This window comes from Aureobasidium namibiae (genome assembly GCF_000721765.1).
Source record: "Aureobasidium namibiae CBS 147.97 unplaced genomic scaffold scaffold_1, whole genome shotgun sequence".
Classification (NCBI taxonomy): Eukaryota; Fungi; Ascomycota; class Dothideomycetes; order Dothideales; family Saccotheciaceae; genus Aureobasidium; species Aureobasidium namibiae.
In genome coordinates, this window is record NW_013581208.1 from 1,898,920 (window position 1) to 1,921,832 (window position 22,913).

General features: G+C 51.3%; 9 protein-coding genes across 9 annotated transcripts; 5 read left to right on the forward strand and 4 right to left on the reverse strand.

The window, feature by feature from the left end:
• Window positions 1-168: 168 nt before the first annotated feature.
• Window positions 169-920, forward strand: M436DRAFT_69194 (mitochondrial import inner membrane translocase subunit tim21; the record flags this gene model as incomplete). The annotated part of the gene is made up of 2 exons (XM_013576819.1): window positions 169-620; window positions 677-920. 2 exons carry the CDS (start codon window positions 169-171, stop codon window positions 918-920), a joined length of 696 nt encoding a protein of 231 aa, XP_013432273.1.
• A 2,425-nt stretch (window positions 921-3,345) lies between these two features.
• Window positions 3,346-4,272, reverse strand: M436DRAFT_35900 (uncharacterized protein; the record flags this gene model as incomplete). Its single annotated transcript, XM_013576294.1, has 1 exon — window positions 3,346-4,272. The coding sequence occupies one exon, from the start codon at window positions 4,270-4,272 to the stop codon at window positions 3,346-3,348; it is 927 nt and encodes a 308-aa protein (XP_013431748.1).
• Window positions 4,273-6,876: 2,604 nt separating this feature from the next.
• Window positions 6,877-10,071, reverse strand: M436DRAFT_77912 (uncharacterized protein; the record flags this gene model as incomplete). Its single annotated transcript, XM_013576985.1, has 3 exons — window positions 6,877-9,327; window positions 9,421-9,794; window positions 9,846-10,071. The coding sequence occupies 3 exons, from the start codon at window positions 10,069-10,071 to the stop codon at window positions 6,877-6,879; spliced, it is 3,051 nt and encodes a 1,016-aa protein (XP_013432439.1).
• A 705-nt stretch (window positions 10,072-10,776) lies between these two features.
• On the reverse strand, window positions 10,777-11,633 carry M436DRAFT_35826 (uncharacterized protein; the record flags this gene model as incomplete). The annotated part of the gene is made up of 2 exons (XM_013576287.1): window positions 10,777-11,531; window positions 11,591-11,633. 2 exons carry the CDS (start codon window positions 11,631-11,633, stop codon window positions 10,777-10,779), a joined length of 798 nt encoding a protein of 265 aa, XP_013431741.1.
• Window positions 11,634-12,162: 529 nt separating this feature from the next.
• On the forward strand, window positions 12,163-14,618 carry M436DRAFT_69200 (uncharacterized protein; the record flags this gene model as incomplete). Its single annotated transcript, XM_013576820.1, has 2 exons — window positions 12,163-12,438; window positions 12,489-14,618. The coding sequence occupies 2 exons, from the start codon at window positions 12,163-12,165 to the stop codon at window positions 14,616-14,618; spliced, it is 2,406 nt and encodes an 801-aa protein (XP_013432274.1).
• Window positions 14,619-14,983: 365 nt separating this feature from the next.
• On the forward strand, window positions 14,984-17,029 carry M436DRAFT_35765 (DNA polymerase alpha 70 kDa subunit; the record flags this gene model as incomplete). Its single annotated transcript, XM_013576279.1, has 3 exons — window positions 14,984-15,303; window positions 15,355-15,522; window positions 15,574-17,029. 3 exons carry the CDS (start codon window positions 14,984-14,986, stop codon window positions 17,027-17,029), a joined length of 1,944 nt encoding a protein of 647 aa, XP_013431733.1.
• A 719-nt stretch (window positions 17,030-17,748) lies between these two features.
• On the forward strand, window positions 17,749-18,090 carry M436DRAFT_36375 (uncharacterized protein; the record flags this gene model as incomplete). The annotated part of the gene is made up of 1 exon (XM_013576379.1): window positions 17,749-18,090. A coding segment is annotated over one exon (342 nt), but the record flags the coding sequence as incomplete, so codon positions are not given.
• A 243-nt stretch (window positions 18,091-18,333) lies between these two features.
• M436DRAFT_69202 (MVD1, mevalonate pyrophosphate decarboxylase) lies at window positions 18,334-19,569 on the reverse strand (the record flags this gene model as incomplete). Its single annotated transcript, XM_013576821.1, has 2 exons — window positions 18,334-19,447; window positions 19,508-19,569. 2 exons carry the CDS (start codon window positions 19,567-19,569, stop codon window positions 18,334-18,336), a joined length of 1,176 nt encoding a protein of 391 aa, XP_013432275.1.
• A 333-nt stretch (window positions 19,570-19,902) lies between these two features.
• M436DRAFT_36807 (acetyl-CoA synthetase-like protein) lies at window positions 19,903-21,938 on the forward strand (the record flags this gene model as incomplete). The annotated part of the gene is made up of 4 exons (XM_013576471.1): window positions 19,903-20,098; window positions 20,149-21,116; window positions 21,169-21,347; window positions 21,401-21,938. 4 exons carry the CDS (start codon window positions 19,903-19,905, stop codon window positions 21,936-21,938), a joined length of 1,881 nt encoding a protein of 626 aa, XP_013431925.1.
• Window positions 21,939-22,913: the final 975 nt, after the last annotated feature.

The window sequence follows — 22,913 nt, forward strand, 5'->3', positions numbered from 1 at the left end:
ACCAACATTGTCGGTGTAAGAAGCAGCGGGAGGAACAACAAACACGGGCCGAGGCCCGCCGAACGAAGCCCCACCATTTCGTCGTGCCAAGCTCAAAGCTCTCGTGCCTCTGACGACTCAAAAGTGTTAGTGGAGCAAGAAATCAATCATCCAATTCACACAAGCAAAATGCAGTCGTTACGAGTTCTACCAAGGCTACCGACCTCCCACATCGGTCTACGATCAATACGGGCGTGCACACAAGTCCGCACAGCGACGAGCTCGTCTACAACTTCGGCTCCTGGGCCGGCGCGAAGAAGCGTTACCATTGCCAACGATACTGGCCGTGTGCCCTGGTCGGAACTATCATGGCGTGAGAGGGGCGCCCGTACAACACAACAATCAGCGAACCTCGCCGTCATCGTCTTGGGTTTGGTTATGACCGGTGGCGTTGCGACAGTCCTCTATCTCGAAGTCTTCAGCAGCGACAGCAAGACCGCCGTTTACAACCGCGCATTCGAACGCATACGAACAGATCCCAAGTGCATCGAGGTACTAGCAGGAAGAGGCAAGGGCGGAGAGATTGAGGCTTGGGGAGAGAACAGAGTGCGCAACAGTCGCTTTGCAAGAGACACCATTTCGTAAGCCTTCCTGACCAGGAACTGGGCGAGCAATTCAAACTGACATGCGTGCTTAGGTCGAAATCTGAAACCGACGGCATCGGAACAACACACATGCGCATGCACTTTCATGTTGGGGGCTCGCTGGCCACAGGCACTGTCAACGTGCACATGACCAAACGCCGCGACGAAAGCGATTTCAAGTACCATCACCTAGCCCTCGACGTTCCCGGCCACGAACGCATCTGGCTCGAGAATGCAGAAGCCTGGAAACTCGACAAAAGGAGCTCGGGCAAGATGTTTGGCGTACGCTGGTGGTGAACATGGCGCTTTTGCTGCTCGCTCAACTTCACCACTTTGGTCGTCGTCGTATGATAGCGCGTGTTGTCAAGACTACAAAGAGCTGAAGTCGAAGAACTCGATGTGCATTGCCATCGATCTCGTACGCCGATCGCAAAATACAGCCCCGATGACCAGAAAAGCCGCTTAGCCTTAACCATGCACACCATCGAGAGGGCGCACCCTGATGGATATATCTTGGCATATGGTACAAGTGTCAAAACAGCCGCTGGTGTATCTGACCGGTCCTTGACCACCGCCAATATCACAGCCACTTACATGCGTGGATTCGGACTATCTTTGGGGCAATGCACTTATAGATACACCTACGCAAGTGACGTTTGTGTTGCAAGGTCGTTGGCGATCTCTTGCGTGCGAGCAAGACCGAGGGCGGAACATGGCTTGGACAAAGGCGAGCTGAAAGAAGGATTTAGTACGCGGTCCGGGAAAGCGGGAAGTTGCGATATGCCAAACAAGCTATCCACTTTGCCTTTTGACGCGTGCGTACGTGCTCCTCTGGGGCTCTTGCGCATGTCGCAATTGGAAAGACATATGCTCGTCCGTTTTTATTGCTGTATGCGATGCGATGCGTGCGCCATGTGGGATTCTTGACACTTTGCTGCGTAGAAACGAGGGGTCCGTCGGCGGTACTGTACTTCTTCTGTTCATCATCGACGATGAAAAGGTACCTGTGTACTTTGCTACAAGATATCGAAGTCTATAGGGAAAGTGAAAAAGTACTCGTTGCATGGCGATTATCACAAAGCTAGATATCTACAACTCGGTTCTCGATAGGACTTGTACGTGCACAATGCGAGCCGTGAAGTCTGCCTCAAATCTCCTATTCCAAAAACTCTAATCCTCAAGTACCGAGGGGTGGGTGACCTTGACCACAGACTTCTGCCATAGTTTTGGCATCTCCATGCATACCATAAACTCTGAACGCACGCGTGGTGAACCAGAACCGAAGAGGCTCTTTCCAGAAGAAAGCTTCTCCCTGCTCTGGTTCCGCAAGAGCAAGGTTGTGGTCGTTTTGTGGAGTATATTGGAGTAAGCAGCAAAGTTCAGGGGTCGGGGTTGGGTTGCGGCTTCCTTATGCATGCCATCGATGATGAAGAGGAAGAGGCTTCGCTCGTCTGCTCTACCACCTTTTCGACAATAGTTTGTTCGAGTTTGACCGAGAAGTCCCTTAAAGGCTGAAGGAAGGTTTCTGAATTATCCTTGTTGAAGGCAGAATTGAAGAGTTGCGAGCTTGTGAACCTCCGAGGTTGCGTTTTCGTTTGCGCTTCCCCAGAGAAGATGTTGCACGGCAAAGAGATTCAACTATTGACGTTTGAATCATATGTGTTCGGCTCTTTGCGATTCGCCCTCCTATCGCGTTCTTACTGTTCATGTTTCGACAAGAAACAGAAGCGACTGCCAAAAACGAAAAGCACAAGTGCCGAGGCGTGTACAAGATTTGATCGAATCATGTTATAGCTTCTTCTGCACATGTATAGGTAGACCTACCTTATGCACACACTTACACTCTCTCAAGCATCTGATGCTTTCCATGCTCTTCTTTCCACGAAGAAACGTGACTTCCCTCCATCGACGTGATTGTGGATATTCCTCCAACGAACATTGATAGTGGCACTCGTTCTTATCCAGATTGCGCAGATTGCCATCTCGCTTGTCGCACGCATTTTACCGCAGAGCAGTTTACTTAGACGAGAAGCTTGAAGGAGCTTTCCACGAAAACTACTCCTGTTGAGTAAGGGGAGAGAAGGGAAAGGGCGGTTTATGCTGTTATACGTTACACCCGCGGCCGTTCCGTGTTTAAATCCTTGAGAAAGAGAGAGGGGGAAAGCCGTTTGCTTTGTTTTGAAGTTCGTTGGCTTTGTTTGTTTACGAAGACAGCTTGTTGGAGATGTTCATTTGAGCAATCAAACCGATTGAAACAGTTCACAGTTGATACGAGAAAAGAGATTGAGGAGAAATGAATGTGGATGTGGTTTATGCATCTGCATGCTGATTATGTCTAGAAAGTTCCTCCGCTTGATTTACTCAAGTACATCAAAGAAAAGCCAAGTCATGGCGTGGTTTTGGTCTCAGACACAAGGAAAAGCAATGAATGGATGGATTGGACGAGGATGCATTGATCCTGTTTTTGATGATCTCTATTGGATACATCGTACCTCGAATGCATCTTTCAGCATGAGGATTTTGAATTCGTGCACGAAGATTTCTCTGTGAACGAATGGCATTCGTAAATGCCTCGGCGTGCCTTCGAGCATTGCTCGGGTTGCCTTCATTAATCGTAAGAGATTCATGTCGGAGAGTGGCGGAAAAGCCTGGGGTGATGATGGATGGATGGATGCTTTGCCTGTTTGCGAGATGCTCATGGCAAAAGCTTTTCATGGATTGTTCAAGGCGAGCCCAAGAAGCCGGAGTGAGCGCAGTTCTCACAGGCGTCACCGCTGGAGCTGCCGGAGAGAACGTAGCCGTTGCAGTTGCGGGCGTAGAAGTAGTAGCAGCGGTTGAAGCTCAAGTCGGGCATCATACCAGGAGTGATAGGCATGGGTACAACATCTTCCTTCTCATCCTCGACGGTGCGGAAGAGAGTGCCCCAGCGGTGCTGGTTGTGGTTGCTGGTACTGCCCTTACGAGATGAAGGACGAGATGGCACTGGAGGAGCACTGGCATTGATCTTCTTCGAAGCAGCCTTGAGGTGAGTAAGAGAAAGAGCTGAAGGACGTCTGCTGCTGGTGGCTGAGATGGTTCCGTTGGTCTTGACTTGGCAGAGGCTGTAGTCACCCATGACAGAGTCGGTGCGAGAGTCACGAGTAACGCTGTAGCCACTCTTGGGAGAGGCCAGTGGGAACTCGTCCTCGGAGTGTCTGTTCAAAAGGCTGCGGAAGCTGTAGCCACGGTGTTGACGCGGCCTTGACACTTGCTGCACAACAACTGTGTTTTCCTTTCCAGACTCATCCGAGTCGAATGAAGGTGATCTTTGGAGGCGGAAGGGGAGAGGAGGAAGAGACTTGTCCTGTCTGCATGACATGGCAGTGCTTGGTCGGCTCACAGGTCCTGATGAAGCCATGGATTCTGATGACGAGCAGTTGCGGAGAGCAGGAAGAGCTCCTGGTGATGGAAGAGGAGGAAGAGCACGTTTAGCGTAGATGTTTGCATTGGCAGGAGCCTCGAAGGGTGTGTGCACACGGTCATGGAAGGCGTCAAGGCAGCGGAGGTTGGCCTTCTTGACCGGCGACACCGAGCACTCGTTGGGCTGAAAGTCGAAGTAGTTCATAGCGGCAGCTGGCGGTTGTTGGAGAGAAGATGTGCGAGGATGCATGGTGGCAGCCAGGGTTAAATGAGATGGAAATTAGAAGCTGGAGTTCACGGTGGATGTGGATGATGATATATTGATAAGGGAAACGAGTGGCTGGCTTGGTATCGTGTCGATCTTTGGTGTGGCGGAATGATTGTAAGGAAGGAAAAGCCGTGATGATGATTCGGATACTAAGATGCAGAGGGCGAAGCCTCAAGTATCTATACCGAAATTCGTCTCACAACGAGACACCGCAACTTACCCTCTTACATCTATCCTGTTTGCCGTTTGACCGTTCACACTGGCATTTCTGCAGCACCGGCGAGCTTAGACTTTCGAGGGGGTCTGGATGTTGGACTTCTCGCACCCAGAGATCGACCCCCTTGGGATTTGGTGTCAACAAGACGTTGACACATGATGGCGACTGGATTGCGAGCTTGACAGCACCGGCAAACGGCACTCGTGGGCCGCCCCGCCCACGCTTGTGCTTCATCTGGTATAACGACCAGGATCTGGTGGTTAGCTCCCGCTCCGAGGGCGCGCTAAAAGCGGTCGCTCTCCGCAGGGCCTGCAACCCCCTGGAACCACTTTAGACTTCTGGGCTTCTGACCTTCCTCCCAAGCGCCCGTTTCTCACTCTTTTTCGCGTTCAAAAGTACTCTTTGCTACCTCCTGGAGGGCACCCTTCCTCCACTCTTCCGTCGCCTATTGAGCGTTGTAGTTCGCTTCCTGTTTTTTGTAAAATGCGAATCCGATTGACTCGATCTCCTCCGAGTGCCGCGACCAGACCGGGCATCTGGTGACTCGCGAAATGATGACCGTCCCCACAATCTAAGAGGACTGTTGATGTTCGTCATGAACGTGTTTCTGTCTGACGCACGAGGATCAAGAGCTGGAGACTTGACATCATCTGTAGTATAGGGTTTCTATTCACGGCAACTCGATTCACTTGGTAATTCATCTATCTCAACCCAGCTACCATGCTCTTGGAGGTATTGCTGCATCTCCAGGATTCCCGAGGTCTGGTCCTCGTCAATTGACCCCTCTTTTGCGGGCCGAGTGGAGTGACTGCTTGTTCACGGGAGAGTTGCATGCAAAGACCACATGCAGGGAGGTCTTTGGGTCCTTGTCGGAACAAACGTCTTTCTAACCTGGCTTTTCCAACCAGGAGGTACTTTCCCTCACCAAAGAGCCATTTCACCTTCCATGATCGGCGTCTCCCTTTCCTTATCCACCCCACGATCGTGGATCGGAGGCTTCAAAATGGTCCGCAGCCGTTGTCCAAAATGTCAACACACAAGGCGAGTGCGCTCGACCTTCTTTGAGCAACACCTCTGTTGCATATCGAGTCTGTGCCAGAGAACGGTACCGGTATGCCTCATGTGTCATGAGGAGATTTGCACCGCTTGTGCATATCACCCTGTTACACACCCAGCACGTCTGTTCTGTTTGCTCTATTCTAGTGGCGCATCCTCGTATAGCAACTTAGTCTTTTCTCCTTGTCGATAAGAATCACAAATAATCCTCCGCTCTGATAACACTAAGATATGCCATTCCCTCGCTCTTGTGATAGACCACAACATCCATTGGAACCGTTTGTTCATCTTGTTGCTGTGCACAACCAAAAACTCTGCAAATCATCCTCTCATCAGTGACGAAAGGTCTTGTGGAGTCTCGATGCCGCCATGTCAATGTGGTTGCCACGGATGTCCGAGATGAACATAACCGGAATAATGAACAGAGGCATCAAGTCTGGTTATGCACTGAATCGTATAAAAAGCCATCGCATGTTAGTTACATCTGCCAGACACAAATATCTCCATCTTTGAGCACTTGACCAGATAGCTTGACTCGAGGTTTGCATGCGTGAGATCTAGGCTTTTGTTGATTCGGAGTTACTGTCCATTCTGCAAATCCACAAACGTACACTCAGACCACGAGTCTCTTGTCTGCATGACCATCACGTCCAAGGGTGCAGGGTGTTGCACTAAGTTAGCTTTGCATGGGCAGTGCACGATGTAATTCTCCGAAAGCAAGTTTCATGATCCTTGGAGGAGGCCTTTGCATACGGTTTCATAGTCAACGAACATTCATCTTGCATATTATTAGTATTGTACGGTATAGCACAAATTTCCCCTGGCAGCGTTCACTCGCGCCTCGGATGTCGGTGCAAAGACCCCAACTGTTTACATCGCGTCGCCTTGTTACTAAAATGGATCCTCTTGTTTTCAGGAGTTCGTTTGGACTCTTGCCTGTTTTCGCTTGCAGGAGCGTTGCGTTCTTGCTACAATTACAACTTTATCAACATAGCACAACGGATTTTCCATATCATGCTTTGCGCTGGTTGTCAGAACATATCAGAGTTCTGCAACGAGGCCAGCTGAAATGCATCCTACACGGTGAAAACTTCGTCATGATTGGCACGGAATGACGAAGTGATATCGACAATTGGAGATACACATTGATATAGGAGGCTGACGACCAAGGTGACCCGAGCAGCTGGTAGCAGCTTAAATCCTAGATCGCAGCCCATAGATCGCAGCCCAAGTCCCCCCACTTCCGTCTAACGCCTTGACCATGATGTAAGAGCTGTAAAAAGGATCGTCCATATCCGATCCCAAAAGGTAACTCAGAGATTGGAGATGCCAGGCATGAGCAACTCGATGCAATTTCCCAACATGTCGCTCGCCTCGTGAAGCAGTTCCCATCTGGTCTTGCTGAAGATCTCTTTCAGGAGCATCAGCAATCCCAGCATCCCGTTCCGGTGCTTGACGTGCTGCAAATCATCGGCCGATTTGACCCCGCCTACGCGGCGAAGGAACCCTCGCAGATCTCGGAATTGGATCTCGTGCGTCCTGAGCGTGTAGGTAGGCAACGGTGGTGCTATAGGTCCGTCCAAACAGAAGCCGTATGTCCACACCACTAGGGCGGCAAAGTAGAGCACCCAGGGCCGATTGAGCAAATTATCATCACGAGCTGAATATGCGAGTCCTTGTGCACTAGAATGTAGTCCAGAGGTTCCGTCATCTTCTGGTAGTAGCACCGCCGACAAGAAGCGCAACGCATAGAAGACCGAATCACGAGCTCCAGGCGATGGAGCCCAAGTCTCCCTCAACTTTTTGGATGCTGCCGCATGATCATTGGCGGTAATCACGCGTCCCAACGAGCGTTTAGCTCCCGCAAAAATTTGGCAGTCGACGATATCCACATACATGGCCATCCGCGCCAGGTGGTGAAGTACAGTACGGGACTCAAAGACCTTCTCTTTATCCATAACGTCGGTCGACATCCGATCTTGCAGATATACCGGTGTGCTGTAAGATGGCTGAACCAAGGAAGCATCGAAATCCTGCCTCCAGAAATTGCAAGCAGAGGCCAGCTGATCACTCCAACTTCCTTGTTTACCAACTCCGATTGAACTCGCCCTCGCATCTTGCATCTGCATGTGCCAGCTGACCGACATGAGCCCTGCCATAATAGTGACCCGACCGAAGGTGTTGGTCTGCACGTGTTGACTATTTAGTGTCTTCTTCAACGCTTCAAGGAAGCTCATCGGTCTATAGCCGCTTAGCGTAAGGCTGTGCTCGTGGCTTCGCACTTCAGCGCCACAGGAAGCAGCCCACAGAGCCTCATCACATGGCAGAGGTATTCGCATCTCATGTGCGACCATTACTGCTGCGTGACCAAACATTGTCGCATGAGTCGTGTCGATGATGAATGCTGCGAAAGCCGTTCGACGCGTTGCCTCGTTGCTAATCCAGTTGTTCCACCACTCGTCCTTGGTGTTACGACCACATGTGTTTACACTGCCGTTTGGACCGGGAGGAGTCCTAGTTGGATCAGCATCGTAAGGGGCAAAGTCCAGTGCTGCACGCCCAACCAGTGAACTCCCTCGCCTCATCAAAGTGAGCGTGGTGCAATGGTGCACATGTGCCCTTTGGTGTAGGATTGTCGTAGAGAACATTTTCTCGAAAATTTCCAGTAGCAACAAGGCCTGGAATATCCAAAGTTTGGCCGGCGGGATGAAGTCTGGGTCTTCGAAGATCATCCGTCGTGTGTGCCATGCTAGAAATGAGGCCAAATCTGCCGAAGCCTGAGTAACCTCGAAACCGTAGGATGGCTCCAAGCAAGATGCACCCAATGTCATGATGGCTATGAGCAGTAGGTCCGGGCAAGTTTCAGTTGAAAATGTAGGCCGGTGCAGAATTGGTAACTGCGGGTGTATGTTGAGCCAGAACGAGCTGCAGAAGACTTGCATCATTCGCAAACTCAGCACATGTGTATCTCCGTCGTGGTCACCCTTTAGTGTCTTCTCTCTTTGCGCTGTGACATGGGCATGTCTGCTGTCCCGGAAGTCCGAGATGATTATATCGAGAAGCCGGCGTCTGCGTGGGCTGGATAGAACACACTCTGGGTGTACGCTATCCTGCTCCGTTTTGGCAACGGGATCCGGGTGAACTAGAGACTCAAGATATACTCCTCCGTTGGCTTGCGGCTTGTTCTCGAATGACATCTGCGGGTTCAGACTGAAATTGAAAGTGGTTTGCGAGTTTGGCGAAAACACTGTATTCTGGTCTCCTTCGAACAGCCAGCTGATAAACTCTGCGCCTGGCATATCTGATGGTGAAGGCCCATAGTTCTCATTGAAGACGGGTACTATGGCACCTGCAGGTAAGTGGTTAAGTGTAGTAGACTCAGCAAAGCCAATGGGCTGGTGATTGTTTATCGTTGACCCTTTGGAGAGATACGAGGTCACCGAGTCAGATCTCATTCCGACAGGTGAAGGGATTGGTGCGCCATATGGCTGATTGAACTGTGATAAGGTCGGCAAATTTGTGAAAGCTGGAGGGGACCTCAGCCCCATTCCGCTAGAGGGCGAGGGATAAGGCTGAGGCAAATAAGCCCCAGAAGCATTCCCAAGTGGTGTAAACATGCTTTGCATCGCATTGGGATTATACATGTCCACCGAGAGCGTGGGAGGTATGTTTGGTCGTGCGAAGATAGCGTTGTTGATCTCATGTCTTACGCCGTTCATTCGATCGTTTATGACTCTTGAGTGTTCCAAGTGCTCGGGAGCAATCTGTGATGCGTCTGTATGACTGAGATGCGTAGCCAGCCGAGAAGCCATGGAATTGCCTGCAGGATTTGACATATTGTCATACTGACTGCTTACCATACTGGAGAATGGGACAGGTGGCATAGCCGGGTTGAAGGGTCCAGACTCGGCTGTCAGACGCGGATCTAAAGCCATGGAGTTGAAACCAAGGACAGCTTCGATCGGCTTCGACTTGGCTGGTTGCTCGATGATTTGAGGTTCAGAGCTACCCGAACTCGTGGTGGATGTTGTAGGTTGAGCTTCAGGAGATAGCTCCTGCTGGACCTCGGGAATATGGGACGATTTGGACTTGCCATCTTTGAAAAGGTCTCGACGATGCAGATGTGAATTCTTCTTTGTATGTCTCTCTCGATGCCTAGCACAAAGATCCTGGCGAACAAAGTGTCGCTCACAGCCCTTGAAATCACAATGGAAGATCTGCTTTGGAGCGTCTATCAAATCATCAGCGACTTGTCGCGTGGATTGGTGTTGTTGAAGCTTACGGTTCAGCTGATGCCTGTACAAGTGTTCGGCGCGTGAATAACTCTTATCGCAGCCTTCATGCGGGCACTCGTATCTCTTATCCTTCGACTTGGTGGTTACTCTTCTCCTCTTAGCAGGTCGAGTACTCGTATCATCCTCATCAGCAAGACGCTCGTGATGGTCGTTGGTTTTGTGCGTTTCTTGTCGACGTTGAGGTCTGTTGGTGGGTTTTGTTTTCGATCTCATGGTGGCAGGGAAGTGGCTAGCTTTGCCGAGGCAACTTACGAGACCATGAACTCATGAGCGTGATACCTAGCCAGAAAGGAATACGTGTAATCTTGGAGAGGTGAGGTTAATGTTCGAGACTCTCTGCACCGACGGTGTATCTAATCGAAAGACACGATATGCAGCGATGACGAGAGGTGGTCGAAGGTGGCTCTTGTGATACATCACATGGCATGCCAACCCCGGATAAATGAGCGTGGATGCGGAGAAGGAAAGCTTCGAGCGGCAGACGGTTCGTCTCGGCAAAGGGGTCTTGTCAGGGCAAAAGCGGCTGTCGACAGGAGGTGCAAACTCGAGGACAGAGACAAGTCGAGGTGCACCTTTCGCGATGAAGACAAGTCAACGTATCACGACGTGAGGTGCGCCCGCTCTCACGCGCCCGCCCGCCTTGACAGCATTGCCAAGCAAGCAAGCGACCTTGTATATGTAGGTGCTAATGGCAGGCGTAGGCGATCACGTGTAGAGCTATGCATCCTCTTGAAACAGTGACTTTGATCTTCATGAATTGATGCATACGTACCGTCGCCGGCTGAATTGTACAAAAACCATTAGCGTTCCTGACGCCTGTCCATGTGTAACCCTGCCACAGATACGCCTTGGACTCGCTGGATGCACGCTGTATGAGAAATCCTGAACCAATCGCTCCCTCATCGTGTTACTCTGCTCTCAAGCGGATGGGCTACCGTTCTTGCTGTAATACTGTTGGTGCTGCTTCTCCTGCTCCTCGTTCAAGGTGCTGCCTGTGGGCTTCTTGTTCAACTCAGCCCAGAAAGCTTCTCTCTCGCGCAACAAGTCGTTGCACCAGCTCTTGACTTCAGGCAACTCGATCTTTTGGGCGACCCATGAGAACTCGCCGAGATCGATGCGGCCTTGATGAGAACGCTCGTACTCCATCATCTGAAGCAGAAGCTCAATCTTGTCGACATCGTGAACGAACTTGCTCTCAAGAGTCTGGCTGTCTTCATATTCTTGCCACACAGCGCGCATCTCCTGTCCCGAAAGGCCACCGCCAACCTTGCCAAGCAGAGTCGAGCAGATGTAGTCCATAGTTTCAGCCTCTCTTCTGTTCTTTTCTGACTTCGGCACGCCATCGACTGGTGTAATGTCGCCAACGAGGGCTTCGGCCATGTCGTGGATCAGAGCCATTCTAGTGCAGCGTGGTACGTCGAGACGAGACGAGAGGGAGGCAGGGCAAAGCATGGTGATGATGGACATGCGATACATGTGATCCGAGATAGATTCGCCGTGGTTGATGCCGAATCTGCGCCAGCCCTCACGCTTGGTTGTCTTTAGACGCTCCAGTAGGTGGAAGAACGGAACGGGCGAGGACGAATTCTTTTCTAGCGGAGCCATGGTGGAGAGGACGGTCTCGGGAGTCCATTTTGAGACTTGATGCGGTGCGAGAAGGCCAGAGGTCGGTTCTGTGCAGAACGTCAGCGATGCTCCCCAGCCATTGCATGTGACAGTAGAGTGAGCGTACTGGGTGATGAGTTGGTTACCACGGCATCTTCGCTGGGCGCCATTCTGTATAATGTGGTTTCTTTGACGCGTGCTCTACGAATACCGGGAACTAGTATAGTAATGTCGACGCGTACAGATGGAGTGAGGATGATTTTGTTCTCAGTGAGACGCTTTGCGATTGCTTCAATGCGGCCTTATCGGCCTGGACGAGACGCCAAAGTTGCTAATGCATCAGGCCGTGCGGCGAAACCCGCTTGCTCTAGCATGGGAGACACGGTAACAACACCCCTGCCTGTGACCTTGCAATGGTGAGGCAAGATCCAGAACAATCGAGGGAACGAAGTGCAAGAGAGAGCATCATCGAGGCACTCGCTTGGACAGGTTGGGTAGCAGCTACTCGTATAGAGCTCTCAGGGCCTGAATCATTGGGCAGTGGCTTCGGGCGTCGTTACCGCTCTTGACCGATGTTTACTCTACTCAGGCCTGTGTTGATTGGCCTTTTTTCACCTGCCACCTCAAACGGAGGACTGCATCGTGCATATCCAGACAATGGACTCTGGCTAGCACCGTAGAGAATCACGTCCGAAAGCCATGTCACGACCCGCATCGGTGGCTGGGCCGACCCCTAATCTCAGCCATGCCACGAGACCACCACCAAAGCCACGCCCAATGTCACCTTCAAACATATCTCTTTTTGTTTCTAATCTTCGCCTTCTCAACCTCGACCAAAGACAAGACTGGCCTGATATCACGGAACAAACTTTCGATACTAAGGATGCGCTTCAGAATCAGAAGAAGCGTGTGTCCTGCACTGAATGGTCACTTTATCATTTGTTCGGGGTCTGGGATAAAGACACCACTCGCGAGGTAGGTCAAGTCTCATCATGATCGCTTGATTTTGTGTTCATGGAATTCAGAAATTGCAACCCTTCTTTCCGCCTTTGGAGCCGATACAATCTCTGAATCTGCGTGCCGCACTATTCAGATGTCTGAACGAGTTGAAAAAGAACGATGTGTTAGGCAGAGAAGCTACACTACGCAAAACCATGCTTGATGATTGTAAAGGCGACAAGTTCGAAGAGATCTTGCTTCTGTTCTCTGCGGCCGTGGTTCGCAAGCAGATTCTTTCGACTCGCCGTAAACAGCCTCTGTCTATTGGCAGGAGTATTGCCCTCGCAAAGAACATCGACAAGCGCGAGCTGAGCACTATTGTCCCCCTCTCTCTGGCATACTGTGCATCTTTGGCAAAGACTCTGCAAAGCCGGGCGACTCTGGATCTCACGCTCGATAATTTCCGCACATCGCTCTATGAAAAGACCAATGATTACCACCAGCGTCATATTACGCTACTTGAAATGCAAGAAGCAACTACAGATATGCTGCCAGCTGACGCCGAGACATTGATCAGACGCGAACTCCGTCAGAATTGGGTTGGCAGCATAGAAGGCTGTGACGCGCTGTTGGCGGGTGCTAAGGTTGCTTCTGCTGACGCCCACATGGACTCGAGTTTTGATGATCTGTGGCAGCATATCCGACAGGGGACGCTTTCCCGAGTTCCTTCAGAAAGCGTATCTCTGCTTGCAACTTTACAATCTCGTGTTGTCGAGCAGAATGATCGCTTGCGTTTGTGGAAGACGTACAAGGAGGTTTTCGAAGAGACGAACAAGCCAGCAGATTCTGTCCAAGACTCAGCTCTCTCGGTTACTCGAAACTCTACAGCAAAGAGCGATGGGCTAGATGTCTTTAACAAACATAAAAACATCGATTCTGGACAAACGTCGTCTGACATTGTGGAACATTCCACGTCTGAAAGCTCAATGGAATACAATCGAGTTGTCCAGGACATGAAGCAGAATTTGCTTGACGTGGTCAGGACAAAGAAATGGAGTGGTCAAGCTTCATATCATGCAGCACCTCCTTCAGCTGGTATGGTACGGCGTGCAAACACCATACTACAACAGGCATCCATACCAGTGTTCCTTGGAGGCGCAAGGGGACCTAAGGAGGACCTCTTCTCGCCACTCAAACAACCACTTCTTGAGTCTGCGAACTCGACACCAGTAAGCACCCGCAACGAGCGACACGAGACACACGACTGGCTGTCACGGACTCACAGCCAGCCCCTGGCCACGCCTCAGTCTGTGAGAACCGAGTATGGTCTGCCTTCCGGTTCCGCGATAAGGAGTTCTCAGGGCTCTGCTTTAGGACAACCCGATTTTGCAGAACCCAGTCCCAGTGTGCAAAAAGATCGAGAAAGATATGTCAAAGCCCATATCCCAAGCTCCCTAAGAAAGAGCGAGGCGACTCCAATTAGCAATGCTGCTTCTCCAGGGGGTATAGCATATCTCAGATCAGCCAACTCCGGACACAATGGCTCGGCTGAGGATCCCGTCATAACGCTGGAACACAGGATCGACGAAATCACATTGGAAGAACGTCAACGATCATCTCCATCACCGGAGCTACCAGAATATCCACCGCAAGTCTCTCGTCCATCGCCAGCGATTTCAAGATCGCCAGAGCGCCCCGACCTCTCCGAGCGGGCTCGCCTATCCATGGCCTCTTTCAGTAGTAGCAGTAGTAGTCGATTGCTACCTCAATCAGCCCCTGGTGCTCCGACATCGTCCATGGATTCCGATGCCGCACTCACGCAGTCCCGACGTGTCTCGCTGGCTGACCGTGCTCTGGCATCCATGAACCAGGCGTCTCTACACCCTCCACCTCAACGCTGCACTACAACCAAGGAGCGGCCCAAGTCGGCATTCTTCCCCTCGAATGCAGCCCAATTTTCCACGCCCATGAAGGCAAGCAGAAGCTCTCTTGGTGGCACACGTGATACAACGCCCAGAGACAAATTGTTTGAGCAAGACGCAGAGTACGCTAGCGTGTTTAAGTCTCGGCCAAAGATTGCGATGAGTCCTGTACTGTCACCGGAACTGGATCTGCAGATGGAAGAAGCGGAAGAGTTCAGTTTCGAGGGCGATGTTGAGAATGAAGAGAGTATGATGAGGTTAGAGAGCTCGCCACTGGGAAAGTTCGGGATGTAAAATCTGTCTTGGGACTTGGAAAATGGAAGAGATCAATGATTAGGTTGAGACTTATGTCTACTTAAAGTCACTTAATATTGTGAACCACTTCAGTGATGTACGTCCCAGATAAAAGTTCACCGTGTGATCGAAGAAGTACTTATGGCAAATGTTCATACTTGCATCTCTGTCTGGAAAGCGACATTGTGTCCCTTGTCGAAGGTCAGGGTTGGGCTGGTGAGATGGTGATGATCGGCACACTTGCCTTTCCGAGAAGTGACGGGCGACGCGACTCGCGGAAAGTGCGACGCGTCTTTCAAACACGCTCGCTGCTCGAATGTTTTGCTCTACCAACGATCGTATAGTCAACATACATACAACTCACCATGGAGGACCAGACAGCAGAAATCAATGAGCTCTTCGCAGCACCAAACACAAAACTCGAAGGCGATGTACTGGGCGAACTCAAGTCGACGTTGCGAATTCACTCGCTCAGCCCTCAAGAGATGTTCTTCAAATGGGAAGCCTACAGCTTGAAGATGGGCCCGGATACCCAGATGAACTACAAGACGGCCCGAGAATTCAAGAAAGACCTTCAGGACGCGCTGGAAAGAGAGTCGAGGGGCAAGGCACACATGCAAAGCGCCAACAAGAGAAGCACCAATGGCACTCCGAGGAATGCCAATACTGGTGATGTGTTCGGCGTGTACGTCAACCTGCGCCGATACTGGACGATTCAATACTGATTCTGTCGCAGTCTGGATGGACTGGTCTCAGGCACACCATCTCGAGGACCACCCATGAAGCGAAGGAACGACTTCGGCACTCCCTCAGCGAAAGCAACCAAGCTCAACAACACGGCTTCGCCAGCAGGTGACAAGACTCCAACCCTAGGTGCAACAGCAGCTGAACCATCTCAACTAGGGTCTGATACCATGAGTCCATTGCAAACAACGCAGAGCTGACAATGTGCCAGAGCTATTCCTTTCGCCGAACGTCAAAATGCTGGTCAGATTGTCGAACAACTCAACGGCCACATCGCGATGCCTCCCACTCCTTCAACAGCACCTGCCGAGGCTCGCGTTAAGCTAAAAGCCAACACCGACATGGCCAAGTTCGGCTATCGACCTATGGCCATGAAGCTTTCAGAAGCCTCCGAATTTCTCGACGAGCGCATCGACGAGTTTGTCGAAGTCGTACAGAAACAACACCAACTAGAATACTCGGCATTCGGCAACCCCGCTGCCATGAGTCCGACACAGATCGTAGCTGTGGGACGCATTGCTTCGGACACGAGCGAGGGGAGGATGAACGCTGCTTCAATGGTCTTGGAAACCAGTCGTCGCATGGGCGCTGGCTTGCGTGTACCCCTACGTATGGAGAAGGGCGGCTACGACTTTTTTCCCGGCAAGATCGTTGCTCTTCGAGGCAACAACCCATCAGGAGAATACTTCAGTGTCACCGAGGTTTTGCCTGTATCCTCGCTACAACCACCTGCCACAGCTCCTACTAACATCGACGTACACAACGAACGCCTGCAAAGCGATGACGGTACAGAGACGCGGCCTCTAAACATCATCATAGGAGCCGGTCCTTACACAACAGACAGCGACTTGTCCTTCGACAGCTTACACGAACTCTGCTCGCAAGCTGCAGAGACCAAGGCCGATCTCCTGATTCTCAGCGGTCCTTTCATCGACATCGAACACCCCAAGGTTGCCAGTGGTGACTTCTCTCTCCCCGCCGACACCAAGATCGATCCTTCTTCTGCCACACTGACTGACGTTTTCCGCGCTCTCGTCTCTCAACCACTCAATCGCCTCGCTCAAACTTTGCCCAGCATTACAATCATCCTAGTACCATCAGTCCGCGACGCTGTGTCGAAACATATCAGTTGGCCACAAGACCGTCTTGCCCGCAAAGAGCTCGGCCTGCCCAAACAAGCAACCTGCGTCACGAACCCCATGACAGTATCTTGCAACGACTTCATGACAGCAATCAGCAGTCAAGACATACTCTTCGAAATGCAAAGACAACGCGTCGTGAGCGGCCTCAACAGTGACGCCCTAGCATCTCTAGCCCGCAACGTCCTTACCCAACGCCATTACTTCCCAGTCTTTCCCCCTCTTCCCAGAGATGAGAAGGCTTTGACCGTGGGTGCTAGTTTGGATGTCGCGTATATGAAGCTTGGAGAGATATTGACGGTCAGCCCGGATCTGTTGGTGTTGCCCAGTGTGTTGACGCCGTTTGTCAAGGTTGTGGATGGAGTGCTTGTGGTTAACCCTGGGCAGGCGAGCAAGAAGAGAGCGGCGGGTACTTATGCGAGATTGATCGTGGGGCCTAGGGAGTTGACTGAGGATGAGAGGGAGAGGGACGAGGATGTTGATCATCAGTTGTTTAATAGGGCGAGATGCGATATTGTCAGGATATAGATTGATGGTATACGAGCAAGCATACCAATACTGCTCCTACCCCTTGAATACAAAGTGGACTCAAAGGACCGTGGAACGAATGAGATACCTGTTGCAGGGTCTAGATTCACTCTGTAGGAAACTTGAGCCGAGGCTCTTTCTGGCCGCTGCCCTCTCCGCATCCACCCAAGTCGACCCTTATGACAACCACACCACAACCTTTCTTTTCTCTTCCAAGATATATAATCTTCTGCCACTGCCTGACAGTTCCGAGCTTCCAGTTGTGTCTGTCTTTTCGTCTTATTTTCAATCCTTGTCATACTGCGTCAATGCCGCAAACACCGGATACCATGTTTGCCGATAAAGGCTACGAAGGATGGGATAATCTATCAGCGTATCAGAGAGTTGAGCGTATGATGGAGATACACAAGAGTGGACATGAAGGCGAGGACGTAAGTAATCTCCGGTCCTCTTGCCTTTAGAACATGACATGATTGGTTTCAAGCGTGTGTGAACTTCGTCTCAACATCGAAAACAAGAAAAGAAATCTATGTAACACACATCCTCCAAGACTCAAAACACTCGGAGAAGCAAAAAATGTTCAGGAGACTTTGGATTCATCGACTGACATTTGAAATCCCCAGCGCTTTACCTCTCCCCTCTACAACGGCACTCCCTCGACACCGGGTCTGCGTCTCGTCTCTGTAACCACACCCACCCCCACAACCTCCCTCGTCACCTTCAGCTTCACTCCACCACCCTACTACTCCAACCCCCTCGGAAACCTACACGGCGCGGCTCACTCCCTCATCTACGACAACTGCACCACTCTCGCCTTGGCCGCGATAGCAAAACCAGGTTTTTGGATGTTGGGGGGAGTAAGCAGGGTGTTGGATGTCAAGTATGTGAGGGCGTGTAAGGTGGGTGAGGAAGTCACTGTGGAGTGTGAGGTTGTGCATGTGGGGAGACGGCAGGCGGCGATTAGGGGTGTGGTGAGGGATAGAGTGGGAAGGGTGTGTAGTACTTGTGAGCATGACAAGACGAATATTGATCCGGAGGTTGAGGGGGGTGCGAAGTTATGAGGTGATATAGAGTGTGTATGTCAGAGCAGATATAGGCAGAATTGTCTGATAGAGGGAAGACGGTTGCTTGCAGCAGGTACAGGCAAGGCTTCTTTGGCAGAAGAACGATGAATTATATCGACTGAAACAAATGGTATCTCTTGCATTTCGCTTGGTGGACATGCAAAGCTTTGCAGTAGCCCGTGATTATAATAAAAGTTATGTCTATCAAATGACGATGAAGAAGTTGAAGAGGAAGTCATCTTAGATGGTGTTGCCGTTCTCGTCAATCAAACTCTCCTCGGTCTTGATAGGACCAGGCCCGACAGAGGTGAGGATGACTCTGCTAATACCTTCTTTCAGGCGATCGGCAGCAATTTGTGAGTCCTTGGGGGTGTTAGCAGCCTCGACAGACTTGCCGCGAGCGCCCTCCCAGCCCTCCTTGTCACCCAAGACGGTCTTGAAGACGCCAGCGACCTTGGCCTCGTCGTGAGCCTGGTAGTAGACGACAGCGTTCGGGCCGGCATCAAAGGTGTATGCAGCAATGGTCTTGCCAGCCTCGGAGTTGATCATGTCGACCATACGGATGGCGGCGCGCGAAGTGTCGTTCATGTAAAAGATTGGGGGCTCGGTGTCGAGGCAGGTAGCGTGGAACGAGTTGCTGTCCTTCATGGTGAGGCTGGCGAACGCAGCAAAGTCCTTGTCGGCAACAGCCTTTTCCATCTCTTGCATGCGGCGAGGAACGGTGTTTGCGATGCGCTCGGCGAACAGAGTCGAGGTTGCGACGGTTTGCTGCATGCCAGAAGTGCTGCTGACGTCCTTCTTCTCGGCGGATGCGACGAGAATGACGGCGCGCATGTCGGACCAGTGCTCTGCGGGAGCGACCTCGACGGCAACACTGTCGCTACCGTCCTTCTTCTCACCCATTTGCCATGCAACGTAACCTCCAAACAGACTGCGGCATGCTGAACCAGAACCCTGTCTTGCGATCCGGCTCAATTCCGTGGGTGTCGACTTCAAGTCGTAGAGGTTGGCAATGGCGCGGACAAAGGCAGCGAAACCTGCGGCGGACGAGGCCAGACCAGCGGCAGTAGGGAAGTTGTTGCGCGAGACAATCTTGAGGGGCAGCGACGAGAGCTTGGGGAGTGATGAGTCGGCTTCTTCGACTTGACGACGCAGAGTACGCAGCTCAGCCAGACAAGCTTGTGTACGGGCACCTGAGATGTCCTGGTCGGAACCGTTGAGGGTGAGGGAGTCCTTGGGGTATTGGCTGCTGCAAGAGGCGGTGGTGTGGGTGCGGAGGTCGTCTTGCGACAGCGTTACGGACAGCGAGCTGTTGGTGGGAAGGTTGAGTTTGGCATCGCGCTTGCCCCAGTATCTTTGCTCTTGGTTAGGTCATCTGTTTATGCGATGTTGGTTGTTGTCAAGGAGGGCCTACTTGATGACGGCGATGTTGACGGGAGCAAAGGTGCTCGCGCGGTAGACTGTGTTGTCTGCCATTGTGTGCGTGTCGGTATGGAAGAGACTGTGGCACTCGAACAAAGTGCAGAAAGTAGAAGTCAGGCTTCAATTGGTTGAGATTACTCGTACGACTCGCGAGTCTCTACCACGGCGCATCAATAATTTCCCCCTTCTGTCGCAGCTGCACCCTGGCGCCTTCCCCTTTCGGGCCAGGGCGGTGAGCGGCAATTCTCCACAGCTTACCCCGGTTAAACCCAGCCTCCCCCGAGGTCATCCTCTCCTTCCTGCTTCATCTCAACATATTAGGTAGACCACTTTAGTAGGTAGCTCTTGCCATCTGAATCTCTCATCGTCTGCGTTCTTCTTGCCATCATGTCTGATCTCGAACTGTCCTACGTTGGCGCTCCACCTCCAGCTCTTCCTCAAGCCAACATCTTCGACTTCATCTTCTCCAATCCTCTTCGAAAGGATGGCCCTGTCTCCCAACATGCTCCCGACCTTCAATCTCGCAACCATGTCATACCCAACATAGCTCCTCACAAGCCTCTGCTTGTTGATCCTCTCTCAGGTAGGTACTTAGCAACTGGTCTTCCAAGTACCCTCACCAACATTACACAGCCGCCCAAGTCAGTTGGGATAGAGTCCGAATCGATTCATTGCGTATTGCAGCTGGACTGCATGCTTTAGGCCTGCAACCTACCCCTACTGCTCCTCTCTCCTCGGATAGCAATACTCCAATAATCTCTCCAGTTGTCTTGCTACATCTTCCCAATTCCCTGGCCTTTGCTCCGCTGCTCTTCGGTGTGCTTGCCTCAGGCCTGACTGTGACTATGGCTAACCCTGGACTGACATCTGGTGAGCTCGCATGGATTCTAAAATCCGCCGAACCTCAAGTCGTTGTGACAACGCCAGAAGGTCTGCAGGTTCTCAATGCAGCCATCGGCGAGACCGAGAGCCCCAAAGTCAAGGCTAATCTCATCAACAAACACCGTATCTATATCGTAGACCCTTCTCACGACGAGTACGGTCTCCCTTCTGCGCATACCAAGACTACCGGTCAGGATCACCATTCACAAGACTGGAAAGCGTTGCTAGCCTCAAAGCCACTAAAGGCTCCAGTTCAATTCAACTCAGGCGAATACCAGAAACGAACGGCAGTCATCCTCTGGTCTTCTGGTACTTCGGGCAAATCCAAGGGTGTTGTTCTCTCGCATCAAGCCCTTGTCAGCAACGTACACTCACTTTGGCATATCAACCAGGCATTCGATGGAGATCAACGATGGCTAGGCTTTGCTCCATTCTACCACATCTTTGCCTTGTGCAACGTCCTACTACTTGCGGTCGCATCCGGAGCCACCATCTTTGTCATGCCAAAGTTTGATCCCAAGCTTATGCTCGATAACGTACAGCGCTTCCGCGTCACCTTCCTACATATGGCACCTCCAGTCGCTGTGATACTTGCCAAATCGCCCATGCTGGATGCTTACGACGTCACGAGTATCAAGGGCGCTGTTAGCGGAGGTGCTCCTCTACCATCAGAGATTGTCGAACAAGTTTATCGGAGGTTGGGTATATTGATAAAGCTGGTAAGCCAAACTCGGCGTGTCTTTCAATTCTTGCACTAACAGCTCTGTGCAGGGTTACGGTCTCTCAGAATCTGGGTCCGTGTGTAACCAAGTAGGAGAGACATGGGAAGTGATTCAGCCACAGCTAGGGAACACTGGCATGCCGTGTTTCGGTATTGAGCTCAAGATCGTGTCTGTCGACGAACCCACCAAGGTCGTAGCTAAGGGCCTCGAGGGCGAGATTTTGATCAGGTAAGCTACCACTGCCGCTCAATCACCGCTGTGATGCTAATCGGTTATCTCAGGTCTCCAACAAACATGACCTGCTACCTCAATAACAAGGCAGCCACCGACGAAGCTCTCGACAGCGAAGGCTGGTTCCACACTGGTGACGTGGGCAAAATCGACAACAAAGGTCACCTCTGGATCACCGATCGCTTGAAGGATGTGATGAAAGTCAAGGGCTTCCAGGTCTCGCCTTCCGAACTCGAGAACATCCTCTGCGGCAGCTCTTCCGTAGCCGATGCCGCTGTATGTGGTCTCTTCGATGCCGGTCTTGCAACAGAGCTACCTAGAGCTTATGTCGTGCCTTCTTCGAAACATCTATTGGCTCAGTGTACGCCAAATGGGCCCAAAACTCCAGAGCTTCATGCCCTAGCTCAAGAGATCAAGCAGTTGATGGAAGCCAAGACTGTACGGTACAAGTGGTTGACGGGTAACATTGTGTTTGTATCGGCAGTGCCAAAGTCACCCAGTGGAAAGATCTTGAGGCGTATGCTTGTGGGGGTGCAAGGCGTAGAGATAAAACTTTACCTGAGCCGGGCTGAGAAGGCAAAGCTGTAGATGACTTCCCAAATGATACGACTTGCCTGAGTCTCGAGGAAATTTGGGATGTTGGCCAGAAACTAGGTAATACATTCCTCCCATGTTGCGTTGTTCGTACCTGCGTCTGGGCATCATCGTTGCCATGACCGAGTCTGCACCTTGACGAATGTTCACTTTTCTGTAGCGCATTCAAGTCATTGTTCACTTTTTTTGTCTCCTTTCAGCTGTGCGGTATCGCTGTGAGATGAATTAATACTTCGATGCAAAAAGCGCATGGACAGTCTTGTATCGCACGCTGTATAGCATTGCAAATCAAGGCGTTAAGAAGACATGCTTGATGTTTTTTGAAAAGATTCACGTAGACTTCTAATCGTCATGACACCACACCTAGTATTTCTTCGAAATATTTCAGTTTAGAGAAGAACCGGAATATTTTGAGGTGAGCATCCATATTGTCGTTTATCGTGCGTGATGTGCAGAAAATGTTGATGTATATTGACAGGGTCGTATGAGTAGCGAAGCTCCTTCCGATATCGCTCAGCGAAGTCGACAGCAGACCAACGCGTTGTGCACGCGCTCCATCGTTCATCTCGACTCACCTTGTCGCATCTACAAAGTCCATCTCGCGCCGTCTTCGACGTCCAAGAAACTAGAAAGAACGCAATTGACTGTCAAAGTATACACGCCACCCACAATCAACGTTTCAATGGAATCGCAATACCGACTCCCATACATGACTGCTGGCGTAGACAGACACATATCCGTCAAGGGAAGATCGATACCTTCTTAGAGACTTACACTACAGTCAGCAACACGCATCGCCTTAAAGTCTCGCCCCTACGAAGACGTTATCACGAGATTTCGATCAGCCATCGAGACCGAGCGGCTGCGTGCATTCCTTGCTTGGTGGCCATTGGGATACAGGGGATTTTACATGTAGGTCGAGCTGCTCATATCTCATGGAATGCAGGTACCGATCGACTGCATTCCAGA